Source organism: Leuciscus leuciscus (assembly GCF_965113295.1).
Source record: "Leuciscus leuciscus genome assembly, chromosome: 15".
Lineage (NCBI taxonomy): Eukaryota > Metazoa > Chordata > Actinopteri > Cypriniformes > Leuciscidae > Leuciscus > Leuciscus leuciscus.
The window spans coordinates 11,648,355-11,661,055 of NC_138739.1; the positions used below are offsets into that span (position 1 = coordinate 11,648,355).

At 42.1% G+C, this 12,701-nt stretch overlaps 2 protein-coding genes across 2 annotated transcripts in view; both read left to right on the forward strand.

Moving 5' to 3' along the window:
- Nucleotides 1–11,910, forward strand: part of LOC309476142 (CD48 antigen-like) — a 37,905-nt gene extending 25,995 nt beyond the window's left edge. The window contains exons 3-6 of the mRNA XM_082139361.1: nucleotides 7,994–8,275; nucleotides 8,372–8,488; nucleotides 8,578–8,639; nucleotides 11,842–11,910. Of these exons, the coding sequence (XP_081995487.1) occupies nucleotides 7,994–8,275; nucleotides 8,372–8,488; nucleotides 8,578–8,639; nucleotides 11,842–11,889 (509 nt within the window). The 3' untranslated portion in view covers nucleotides 11,890–11,910. The remainder of the gene's footprint in view (nucleotides 1–7,993; nucleotides 8,276–8,371; nucleotides 8,489–8,577; nucleotides 8,640–11,841) is intronic.
- LOC309475939 (uncharacterized protein) lies at nucleotides 2,678–4,286 on the forward strand. Its single transcript, XM_082138920.1, has 2 exons — nucleotides 2,678–2,790; nucleotides 3,050–4,286. Exons 1-2 carry the CDS (start codon nucleotides 2,686–2,688, stop codon nucleotides 3,395–3,397), a joined length of 453 nt encoding a protein of 150 aa, XP_081995046.1. The 5' UTR covers nucleotides 2,678–2,685; the 3' UTR covers nucleotides 3,398–4,286.
- Nucleotides 11,911–12,701: the final 791 nt, after the last annotated feature.

The following is a 12,701-nucleotide window of genomic DNA, read 5'->3' on the forward strand; positions in this document are numbered from 1 at the left end:
GCTGCAGCCAATGAGCAGCCGGCGGGGGCTGGCTGCAGGACGACTCAACCACCACGGACAGTTTTTAATGTTTTCTCAGATAATAACTACTCAAGATTTTGCTTTAGTATAATTAGGGCCGGATTCAGGATAACAGCTTAGATTTCGGGACTGTCCCGAATTTTTCGGGAAGTCTGGTCACCCTAGCTCCACCTGGGACATTAGTTCTTACGGCTCCACTGGGCTCCCCCGTTCCTTCGGCTGCACCTTGGTCAGTTGTTGCTCTGCCTATGCCACAGACTTCCAAGCCTTCCGGTACGCCTCATCCCTCTACCTCTTTGGCTCTGTCGGGCTCCCCCTTTCCTCCAACCCCAGCTTGGTCCTCGGTCCTAACAGCTCTGCCTCAGTCCTCCAGCACCCTGACTCCATCTCAGCCTCTCGTCACCACGGTTCCACCTTGGCCTCCAGGTCCTTCGATGTTGCCTGGTTTCATCATCTCCTCGGCTCTGTCTGGATCTCCACTTTTCCCATCTCCACCTCTGTCGCTCGGTCGCCAGGTTCTGCTCGGACCGTATGTGAAGGCAGTCTCCTCCTGTCACCTCCCTCCATCATCTCCACCATGGAGGTTAGCTCTTCGTTCGCCTCCAGAGCCCCCACCCTCCATCCCTTTTTTAGCGTTACAACGCGAGGACATGCTTTCCTAAGGACGGGGGTGTAAAGTAAGATACATGTTTGCAGGGCCGGAGTGGGGCCACTTTTCAGCCCGGGAGTTTCAGGCCTAAGACCGGCCCACTTTTTCCATGGTGGAACTCCAAATATTAGCACTTTTTGAAATGAAGCAACAGTTCACCTCTTACTATTGTGTAGTTTGTATTAATGCCATGGTTCAACAAATAACGTAAAGGTTAAATAATAATTCACTAAGACTTTATAAGAAGCAATTGTGACTTTATTTCACACAATTCTGACTTTATATATTGCAATTCTGACTTTATAACACGCAATTGCGACTTTATTTCACGCAATTCTGACTTCAGGGGCCCTATCCTGCACCCAGCGCAATTGACTTTGTACACCGACGCATGTATCATTCCTATTTTGCACCCGCGCAAAGCGGACTTTTCCCTCCACAGAAGCACGTCGGTTAACTAAGAAATACACTTGCGCTCCCCGGGGCGGTTCAGCGCAAAGAGGAGGCGTGTTCCGGCGCAAACGTTCCCTCATGCTATTTTGCTGTTCCATAAAACAATTGCGCCACTGACCAGAAAAAACCTAGTCTAAAGTCAGTGGCGCGTTGCGCGTTGTTCATTATGCTATTTTAAGGGCGCATGCTTGACCATAATGTATAGCGTGCACAACGCGCATACACTTTGCTTATGTAATCTACACAGATGCAACAGTTATTTTTGCAAATCATAAATTGTTACAATAAAAAAATATTATCACATGACATGAGATGACGGAAATCATTGTGGTGTGCACGAAGATGTGAAAAAATAGGCATAAATCTTGCTTACAAATTTTTCAGGCTAATTGTAGTAATTAAGGATCAGACCTGTTTGCCCAATAGTGGCAAGACATATGTATATAAGGACATCTGACAAATTGGTTTGTCCGTCAAGAACCAGGGGAAAAAAAAATCGGAAGACTGTGAAATCACCTTTACCATAATGTAAGTACATTAAAAACCTTAGTCTTCAACTTACCAGTTAAGTTGAGCTTGCTCATATTTTTTTCTTTTGCATAGTGAGATGGAGTATGTCTTGGCACAAAGAATTAGACGCCGGAGGGAGAGGGTATACCGGCCCAGACAGACCTATCTCTCCCTCAGTGAGGAGGAATGCATACGTAAGCTACGCCTGACCCGCCAGGCTGTGACAGACATCTGCCATCTCCTGGCAGATGAGCTGGGGACTGATGCACCCTGTCCCTATGCCTTCCCCGTTGCAGTAAAGGTTACAGCGGCATTGCATTTCTATGCATCTGGGTCGTTCCAGCACCCCCTTAGCTCCATTGGAGGCATTTCACAATCTGCCATAAGTTCGGCTATACATGCAGTTACATCAGGTCTAGTCCGACATGCTGGGGAATACATCAAATTCCCCGTCACACCTGACAGCCAGGAAAGAGCAAAGCAGGCATTTTGTGCGAAGTATGGGTTCCCTGGTGTCCTTGGTGTTATAGACTGCACCCATGTGCAGCTACGTGCCCCATCAGATAACGCACTTGTATACATCAACCGCAAGGGAACCTATTCAATCAACGTACAAGTCATTTGCGATGCTTATAGTAAAATCACCCATGTCTTTGCGAATTATCCTGGCTCGAGCCACGACTCATTCATACTGGCAAACTCTGCCATTCCTGCCATCTTCGAGGGGAATCCCCCGTTGGATGGGTGGCTGTTAGGGGACAACGGGTATCCGTTAAAGACATGGCTGATGACACCATTTTTGATGCCAGCAACAATTCGTGAAATGCAGTTTAATTGAAAACACACACAAACACGCAGTGTAATTGAACGAACGTTCGGCATACTGAAAATGCGCTTCAGGTGTTTGGATAGATCAGGAGGCACTTTACAGTACAGTCCTCAAAAAGTCGCAGCATTCTTTGTGGCGTGTTGTGTTTTACACAACATTTCCATAAATCAAGGTTGTGTTGTTGACATAGATGAGGAAATATTAGAGGACTTAAGGAGACGTGATGGTGAACTGCATGTGCCGATGCCACTTAACCCAAATGCCCCTGCAGCAGCAAGGGAGAGGAGAGCTTATTTGGCAGAAGAGCTGCTGCATCGTCTATAGTGAGGTAAGCAAAGTTATCTCGGTCTAATGTTATACTACATTGCAAAAATATAACCATACTCGTGATTCAGAGAGAACGAGTCCAAAACATTCAAAAGTAGGCTATTTATTTGTGACATTTCATTATATTTTGTCAAAAAGAAAAATCAATAGCAAACAGTAATTAAAAAGAAAAAAAGAAAAGAAAAAGAAAAAAAGAAAGGAAAATGAGGTTAAAAATATTTAATCAGAAAAACTTTATTTCTTTTTCCCTCCTCTGGTAGTTTTGCGACGCGCGCCACGGCGGGATTGGACACCTGAGGGTCCGGGAATGGCATTGCGCGATGTGCGCCTGGTGGAACGGGTGGACGGAGATGGAGTGGGGGAAGGAGGAAGAGGCACAACAGGAGGAGGAAGAGGCACAACCGGAGGTGGTGGTGCACTTGAAGGGCCACGCTCCATGGCTGCAGCAATCCTCTCCAGGCTTGAGGAGATGCACCCGAGAGGCCGCAGCAACATCGCCATCCGGTCAAGACGGTCATTCACACTTTGCCGCATCCCAGACAGCTCCCGCTCCAGCATTTCAAATCCGGTTTGCTGGAGCTGCAGGAATGGGTGGTCCTCCGGTCTAGCGATGCTGCCACGGCGTGTAGTGGGTCTGGACATTGATGGTTGCGCTGTTCTCTCCTCAGATGGCCCGTGCGCACGGCTCGCGAGGCCAGGGTCTTCCTGCGAAGCTGTTACATTGTTTTTATTTATTGTGTGGCTGCGTTACATTTTTTTCATGTAAATAACGATTAAAATATTTTCATAAGAAACCTTAATGTATGTGAACTTGTGTACCTTGGGGTTGGACTGCTTGCGTTTCTGGTTGGGTGCCGATTTCAAAGCCCCCAAATCCTTCAACGCTTTCAGCGGTGAGGGTGGACGCAGCGATGTCCTCTGCTGGCGTCAGGTCCTGAGTAGAGGCAGATCCACCTCCCGTTACACGGCGTGCCCGATTGATGCTGGCAAGCTTGGACTTCCCCCGTCTTCTGATATCATTGTAGCGCTTGCGGCACTGGTGCGACGTCCTGGGGATGCCAGCTGATGAAACAATTGTGGCTATTTCCTCCCACGCCTGTTTAACCGACGCTGATTTGGGTGGGTTTCTCCCATCCCCATACAACATAACTTCTCTGTCTTTCACTGCTCTTACAAGAACATCAGTGTCCTCGGCTGTGAACCGCTCCAGGCGTGCGCCTGGTAAATCCGCCATAATAATAGCAATCCATAAAGGAACTTGCGCACCTGCTTTTAAAGGGAATGTTGGATGACGCTCTGATTGGTTTATTTCACGTTACGCCCAAACCACACCTATGAATAATGAAGCTACTCCAGACCAACCCCTTTTAGATTTGCGCCTGGCGCAAGAGTCATTTATCCCGCCGGGAAAATAGCAACAGTGCCGAGACCCGCCCACAAAGTTACTTGCGCTTTGCGCTTTGACACTTGCGTTTCAGATCGTTAAAATAGGGCCCCATATCTCGCAATTCTGACTTTATAACACGCAATTGCGACTTTATTTCACGCAATTCTGACTTCATATCTCGCAATTCTGACTTTATAACACGCAATTGCGACTTTATTTCACGCAATTCTGACTTCATATCTCGCAATTCTGACTTTATAACACGCAATTGCGACTTTATTTCACGCAATTCTGACTTTATATCTCGCAATTCTGAGAAATAATGACAGAATTGCGAGATGTAAACTCGCAATTGTGAGATAAAAAGTCGCAATTATCTTTTAAAATGTTTTATTCTGTGGCGGAAACAAGCTTCCATACCTCCTGGCCTCTTCCTCCCATCCATCCTCCCTGACGCGTACCGTTACGGTAGGGCCGGCCCAGCTATCGGTAGGCGCCGGCGGTGCCGCGGTAGCCTACCTGAGAAAACGTTTTGGAAAGGACGGGCTATGGACCCAACCAACTCTATAGGAGGGGAGGGGAGAACTCCCTCACATGGTACAACCCATGCAGAGGCTGCGCACTGCGGTGTCAGAATGCGGAACGTGTGTAGCCTAATGTAACTAACGTGACAAATGTGAAAAAAAAAATAATAATCCTCGACCGGCCCAAAAGTGAAGCGGCCCACCGGGAATTCTCCTGATTCTCCCGATTACCCACCCCGGGCCTGCATGTTTGGTTTGTTTGTGTTTTAGTTTTGGTTTTCCTTGCCTGACTGCCCATCTGTTTTCCTAATAAGTTTATATGTTACTGATTGTTACGCACCTGTTTCTAGTTCTGTTGATTACTCCCTGTGTATTTAAAGGGGTGGTATAATGCCCCTTTTTACTCTATGTAAAATAAGTTTATGTTGTCCCCAGAGCGTGTATGTGAAGTTTTAGCTCTAAATACCCCACAGATATTTTTTATAGAATAATAAAATTGTCCCTTTTTGAGGGTCAGTAAAAACGTAAATTAAATGAAGTAAATGAGCTGCTGCTTCCGGAATGGAGGGCGGAGCTTCAACAGCTAGTGTGTATCAGCAGCTCCGACGCAGACAAGCACTAAAATGTCAGAAATGTTTAAACTGCCTTTTATGTTTAAACTGGAGAGGGACAATGATGGAGAGACTCATGACAACATGTAGAATGCAATAGGACGTTTCTGAATGGTTGGTTGGTGATTTTATGTTGCTGATGTGATCTTCAAATCTTTGAAGCATAGTCTGTCATGATAATCTATAAAATTGATCATGTGGGTACTGTTGTAAGATGCATACAGAGTGACATGCTATTGCATTTGTGTTATGTACTATATTGCATGTAAAAAGATGGATGCGACAGCTTTAGCAGACTCACAAATGTGCTCAACTACAACAACTCTTCCTCTTCTCAACATGGACTGCTGTTCCAGGGGGCGGGGTTTATGTAATTTTTAGGGTTAGTGGTGTCACTAGCCCGGGAGGAATGTTGTGTAGTCTAGTGTAGAAAAAATATTTATTTAAAAGCAAATATCTTTCTTGGCTTTGAACTTTGAGTGTTGTAACTTTGCAGATGTTGTTATGCGCAAACAGCAATATTACTCACTAACTAAAGTTAAAAAAGTGAAATTATAATCAACCACCGCTTTAAGCCTTCTGTTCCCACAGTCCTTTGTTCGGTGTCATCGTTGTTTTACATGGTTGTTTCTATTGTTTCCTTGTGAGCTCCTGTGTGTTTCCTGTTTGATTTATTTTATTAAAGTTTGTTTGTAAAGCAATCACACGTGACAACATAAAAGTTAATTGTTTAGTAGCTACTGCTAATGTGTCAGATATTTTATATGCATTCTCTTTTCTGTTCTTTGTAGGAAATAAGTCAGACTATGAGGTTTAAAACCACAGCACGAGAAGAAAACCTTAACATACAAATTAAACACAGATAAAAAAATGGCCACTGTGATGCACAAGATCTTTGTCAAAGATGTCACACCAGATTGCTGAAGAACAACCACTGCAGGTTTCAGTTTGAAGCTAAGCTGCTCGTGGCACACTTTAATATGACTGGCAACCATGTGAGATGGTGGATGGTCTATGATTATAAAACCATTTTAAAATCCATAAGATTTATTATACCATGAAACTTATGTTGAATAATCCAATATTTACGCAATATTCAATTTCTACTTTTTCAGAAACTACCTTTCAGAAACTATCAGTGTTAAATTAAACAAATGTTTTCCATTTGATAAAGATTGTTTTGCCATATAAAGAACATTTTAAGTCTTAACAAATGTCAGAAGAACAGTTATATGATTCATATATAGGTTCTTAACACACATTCAGTGTGTGTGTGTGTGTGTGTGTGTGTGTGTGTGTGTGTGTGTGTGTGTGTGCGTGTGTGTGTGCGTGTGTGTGTGTGTGTGTGTGTGTGTGTGTGTGTGTGTGTGTGTGTGTGTGTGTGTGTGTGTGTGTGTGAAATACGAAAGTCAAACCGTGAGAGTATTCACATACCAGATGATGGTTATCAGTAGATAGTCTTTTTAGGTAAGCCGTTTCACTGAACAATTGAAGACAATGTTTCACATGCTTGTTTTGTTCTGTTTGTGCTGCTGCCGTCTGATAAGTAAGTAACAAATATATTTGTATGGCCTAATTTCTGTCCGTTTCTCAGTAATAATGCTGCTGCTACAGTTTATAATAGTTAAGAGTATTTTCATTTGCACTTCTTGTAACATAAATTAAATCAAATATATATTATTGTGAGATCTACTTTGGATTCAGGTCTCTGTGAGTGTGTTATAATGAGCCGAATATAAAAATATTAAACTATTGAAAGTGTGTAGTAGAATTAAACTTGTAGTTTTACTGTAATTAAATTTTCATTTACCTTCAAATTGCTCTACAAGCATATAGCTTTAAAACACATAAAAAATAAACAAACATTTTGACAGTCTGTATGTCACCTTTCAATCTCTTTTATGTCTCTGATCCTGTTCTTTCAGTTCACTTTTAAAAGTTACTGACAACAGCTGATTTGATGCTTAGTAAACCAACATGACCATTAATCTGAGGAACATCTGTTCATGTTCTTCAGGTGTGTTTGGTGATTCAGTGTCAGTGATGGAGGGAGATTCTGTTACTCTAAACACTGATGTTAAAATACATGAAGACGATGATATACTGTGGAAATTTGGAGTTAAAAACTCTCTGATAGCTGAAATCAGTAGACCTGCTGGAATCTCCTCCACATCTGATGATGTTCTTGATGGGAGATTCAGAGACAGACTGAAGCTGGACAATCAAACTGGATCTCTGACCATCACAAACATCACAACTTTACATACTGGGCTCTATGAAGTAAAGATGAGTGGAGCAAAACTGTCATCAAAAACATTTAGTGTTTCTGTATATGGTGAGTAGAGATGTTTGTTAAAACGTTCATGTATTATTAAAGGGATATTTGGGGTTTAGTACAAGTTAAGCTTAATCGACAATCCGTTTAGTGTTTTGTGTTGTGAGTATTTTAACGTGTACAGATTGACTCCCTTTACTTCCAATTTAAAAGTCTCAGTCTATAACCCAGATTTTTGCTTTTCTGCTCGACAAGTGGAAATATTTTTGAAGTCATCAACATCATGCATCACAAATGCTGTTGACTGAGCTTAACTCATACTGAACTCTGAATGTTCCTTTAACTATTTACATATTGAAATGTTTAATCATTTAATATATTTCTATTTATTCTCTCATGTTTTCCAGCTCATCCCATCACTCCTAACATTACCAGAGATTGTTCATCATCATCATCATCAAATTGTACATTGCTGTGTTCAGTGTTGAATGTGCGTGATGTGACTCTCTCCTGGTACAAAGGAATCAGTGTATTGTCCAGCATCAGTGTGTGTGATCTCAGCATCAGTCTCTCTCTACCTCTGGAGGTGGAATATCAGGATAAAAACACCTACAGCTGTGTGCTGAACAATCCCATCAGCAACCAGACCACACATCTCAACATCACTCAACTCTGTCACACATGTGAAGGTACGTCAGCACTGATGATATTAGTGTTAATTTACTGAGTTGCTCTCAGATTTTGTTATAGATCAGACACATTCTATTCCATTTTGTCCATTACAGATCAAGGCCTACCTTTATTGTACATAGTGTTGATCTCTTCTGCTGCTGCTGCTGGATATCTGATGATTGTTGTTACAGTCGTGATGTGCTGCATCTGTAAGAAATGTAGAAAAACAGGTAATGAGAGCAAGCAATTAATCTGTACAAATATTTATGTTTTTTAAGACACATATTTTTTAACACATCTGTGATTATTGTTAATGCAGTTCAGACCCAGGAGGAAGGCAGAACTGATTCAGCATCGAGTAAGCCAACAACACCAAAAATGGTAATACCATTTATGACATTGTTGCAAGAAGTTTCATTCAGTTAGTCTTATCAAAGCTTTGTGTGCACCATCAGATGGTCAGTGAACAGACGAGGGTGGCTGTGTACTGTTTTTCACTTTTAAAGGGCTATTTTAAATTTGCAGGCCTAAAAAATAAATTTTTACAAGTCAACGTTTATTAGCACATAGAAAATGTTTTTAAAATGTATCAAAAGCAATGATTTATCAACCAGGTTCCCTAAGAATGGGAATGAGACATTGCTCATGAGACAGAGCCTCCGGGGTGGCTCAGGGAGTTTAGGGAGTCAGGACTGCGCCAACAGTTCAGGGGGCCAGGGAGGCTCAGCCTTCGTGGCCTTGCCATGGGAGCCAGGCTTGGCCACTGTGGCTGGGGATGTATAGCCAAAAAAAAAAAAAAAAAAAATCTTGGGAGGTTTCTGGGCTAGGGAGGACTCTGGAGCGGGCTCATTGGCGGGAGTGAACTCAGGGGCTCAAGCGGGCACTGGGCAGAGCTCTAGGCTGAACTCTGGGGCTGGATCCATCACAGGACTCTGGTCAGGGGCTGGATCCATCACAGGACTCTGGTCAGGGGCTGGATCCATCAAAGGACTCTGGTCAGGGGCTGGATCCATCACAGGACTCTGGTCAGGGGCTGGATCCATCACAGGACTCTGGTCAGGGGCTGGAGCTATCACAGGTTGCTGGAAATTGAAATGTCCAAAAAGCGAGCGTGGTCTTTGAGCGAGCGTGTTCCCTGGCGCAGTCTGAACAACTTTGCTGCTGCTAAATCCATTTTGTTGTCAGTTCTTCTGTTACATGGTGGCTGCAGCAGACATGAAACAGGATCTAACTGCAGCAGCTTTATTCAAAATTTACATTTACATTTTTACATTTATTCATTTAGCTGACGCTTTTATACAAAGCGACTTACAATTGCTATATATGTCAGAGGTCGCACGCCTCTGGAGCAACTAGGGGTTAAGTGTCTTGCTCAGGGACACATTGGTGTCTCACAGTGGATTCGAACCCGGGTCTCTCACACCAAAGGCATGTGTCTTATCCATTGCGCCACCACCACCAAATTAAACTCAAACTTCACAAAATAATTTCCAGAACAAGAACAAGAACAGAACAACCAACTAGACCTGACCTAATTACCAGATGAAACAAACACAGACAAGAACAGGAATCAAAACAAACTGACATCATGACAGACTATAGTAAAGAGATGCATTAACCCTTCAATCTGAATGATTGGAGAGGACTGTAAATGGTAGTGTGGGACAAAAGCATTTGTCCAATGCAACCCCATTCATCAAGCTTCACGTCGATTATAGCAACCACCCACAGGGGGGCACACTATACTACTGTTTGCATAATATATGTATCAGGTGACAGAGAGAGCAGTTCTGAAAATAAATGTGACCTGTTCTAACTCTGTTCCTTTCAAAAACGATTGCTAAAACCAACACAAGCCCGACAAGGAATGACTCCAGCACCTCCAAGCCAAAATACTGGAATGATGAGAAATATAATTTCATGCATCATTTACCAACCCCAATCTAGTGATTGACACAGGAAACTGAAAAGAAGAGGTTTCATTTATGTCTATGAGTGTTCACCTTCCTGAGGTCTTGCTTCCTCAACCCTGAGCCTACCCCGCTGCCCCATATTCCTTACCCACGAGCCGCAAGGTGGTCTGACATGGCTTTGATGGTAAGACCGGAGCCCTCAGTGAGGATACCTAACCCTGTGAGAGATAGCTAGCTGTCGTCTGTTCCATAGGGAGCATCCTCACATACCCTGTTCACATAATTCCTCCACATTAGAATCATTTTAATGCTGAAAGGGAAAAAATGCATGCCTATTATAGTTTCTTCCAGACCCTCTCCATCTTAGTGTGAAGATCGGGAAGGAATTGAAGGCTCACAGATGAAGCGCTGATCCAATCAGGCCACAAGCGACTTCCTGCTATTCACGAGTGCAAGTCACATTCAACGTGGCAATTATATCAAGCAACTCCCCATATGCAGGGCTGACGGAGGAATCTCAATATCACGGCCTACTACCATCACATCAAGCTCCTCAGAGCTGGATCTCGCCATCAACAAGTTCTCTGATTGAATCTAGCAGAATCTAACAGATCACTTGAACTGGCAAGAGGAGATGGGATGGGAAATAAATGGGAAACCCCCTTCTGAACTTCTTTGCCAGCTCAACCTGTGACCCCCATGAACGAACTGAGGGGTGCAGATGCTCGCTACTCTATCCTCTATTCTCGAGAAAAAGGATAAGCGTGAGTGGAGCTAATTCACGTAAATCTTTTCGCAGTGAACGCCTTCAACTCCCTTGAGAACTGAACGAATGTGCTCTGCCCCAAAGCAGATAACAGAGCTTGAGCTTCCTAAAACCTGCTTTCTATTGCCACACACTACAACAAACAGCTCCTGAAAACAAAAAAAGCTGATGATGTGTAACTTAGGTGCCCTTTTATATGTTCCTGTTATTACCAGTAACATTGTGACGTTACACTGCGACACGTCTTTAGTTTACGGACAGTCCATTTCAATTTTAGATGTGCTGCTGTCCACCTACAATACAGTTTTTTATTTACACATCATGAATGAATTGTTATGGCTATTTTCATTATGCATGTAAAAATATAGTCTGTGATCTATCTCTGGCCTCCCAGTTTAAATAATATTTGTATGAAATATATGTAAACACTTCTAATTGCAAATTAGTTTGTTATTCTAAAATAATCCATACTACGTAAGTTTTATATTGTTAGATTGTCTTTGGAAAGAAAGTAGGACATTAGTCCTACTAGCAAGTTGAAATAGAAAGCAGTGTTAACTCATGTTAGCTGTGCTGAAGTGTGTCCTCCCAGCCACAGCTGCTCTGTGGTTTATCATTATTCTGAGCTGAAAGGCAGCTTTAGCAGCCATTGGTTGCTTTGTAGACATGCAACAACAATCGTTGCTGTTGCTTTTGTGTGAAGACAATCATTATCAGCTCAGATGACCGTATGGCTATCATGAAAATCTTTCAGAGCTTTAATGTCTTCCTCTTGCTGCTCCATGTTAGAATCTATTCTCTAGTAGCAGTTTAATATCTATATTAGTGAATTATTTCACATTATTTCATAGAAATAGTTATGTTGCATCTGCAGGTTCCTGATCATGTCTTTGTTTTCTTTCAGAAATCAAAGATGGAGGCTGTGTATGAAAATGTCCCCAAAAAACGATGATCAAAATGTATCTGTGGAATTGTTGTTAGTGTTCATACAGGACAATACCTCTCACTTTTGGTTTGAGTTAATTCTCTGAAAGGATACGTCTGTTTTTACTTTTTGTATCACATCTTTTGGTGTTATTGTGATGTATAAAATGTTGTTTTAATGTAATTTACCAATAGCATAGCATACATAAACTTTTTAGTTTATCATATAGAAATTCACCTGCTGTTCATTATTAAAAATGTATCACACCCTTTAATGTACTCCTTTGTGTCATTTACTGTTCTTGTTTTATTATTTTTGCTAAATGTTATTGAATAATTGGCCTGCTTAAAACCTTTGACCAATGTGGGGGATTTTTCCCTAAACCTAACCACGTCCTATAATATTTATACTATAGCAAATGTCCTCTAAATGCTTTAATCACGGTCGGGAGATCTCAGACAAATTCCATTGAGAATCTCACCAGAAAACACGTAAACAACATGTTTTATAGAATAGAGACAACAAATAAAATCATCGTGACTAACATGTCACCTTCTACCAATATGATTGGTTCAATTGGGAAAGCAAGCCCCCACCCTTTTCCCCTCTGTTACTGGCATAAGCAAAATGATCTTGAATCATCAAAAATAAGTGGGAAGTTTTAAGAGTTCAGTTGATTGCTCAATATATCATGACATACTACAGACATTATATTTTTGATATTGTCATGGTCAGCACTTCAGAATTTTCCATAGTCCTGTTCTTAGAAAGAACAGAATGTTTAGTACATTGTGTTTCAGAGTGTTAGAATAGGCCTGAAAAAGGAAGTAAAGTTTAGA

Coding starts and splice junctions, on each gene's coding strand:
- LOC309475939 (XM_082138920.1), top strand. CDS start 2,686: ATGGTGAACTGCATGTGCCGATGCCACTTAACCCAAATGCCCCTGCAG. Junction 2,791..3,049: donor GCTGCATCGTCTATAGTGAG/GTAAGCAAAGTT, acceptor CTCCTCTGGTAG/TTTTGCGACGCGCGCCACGG.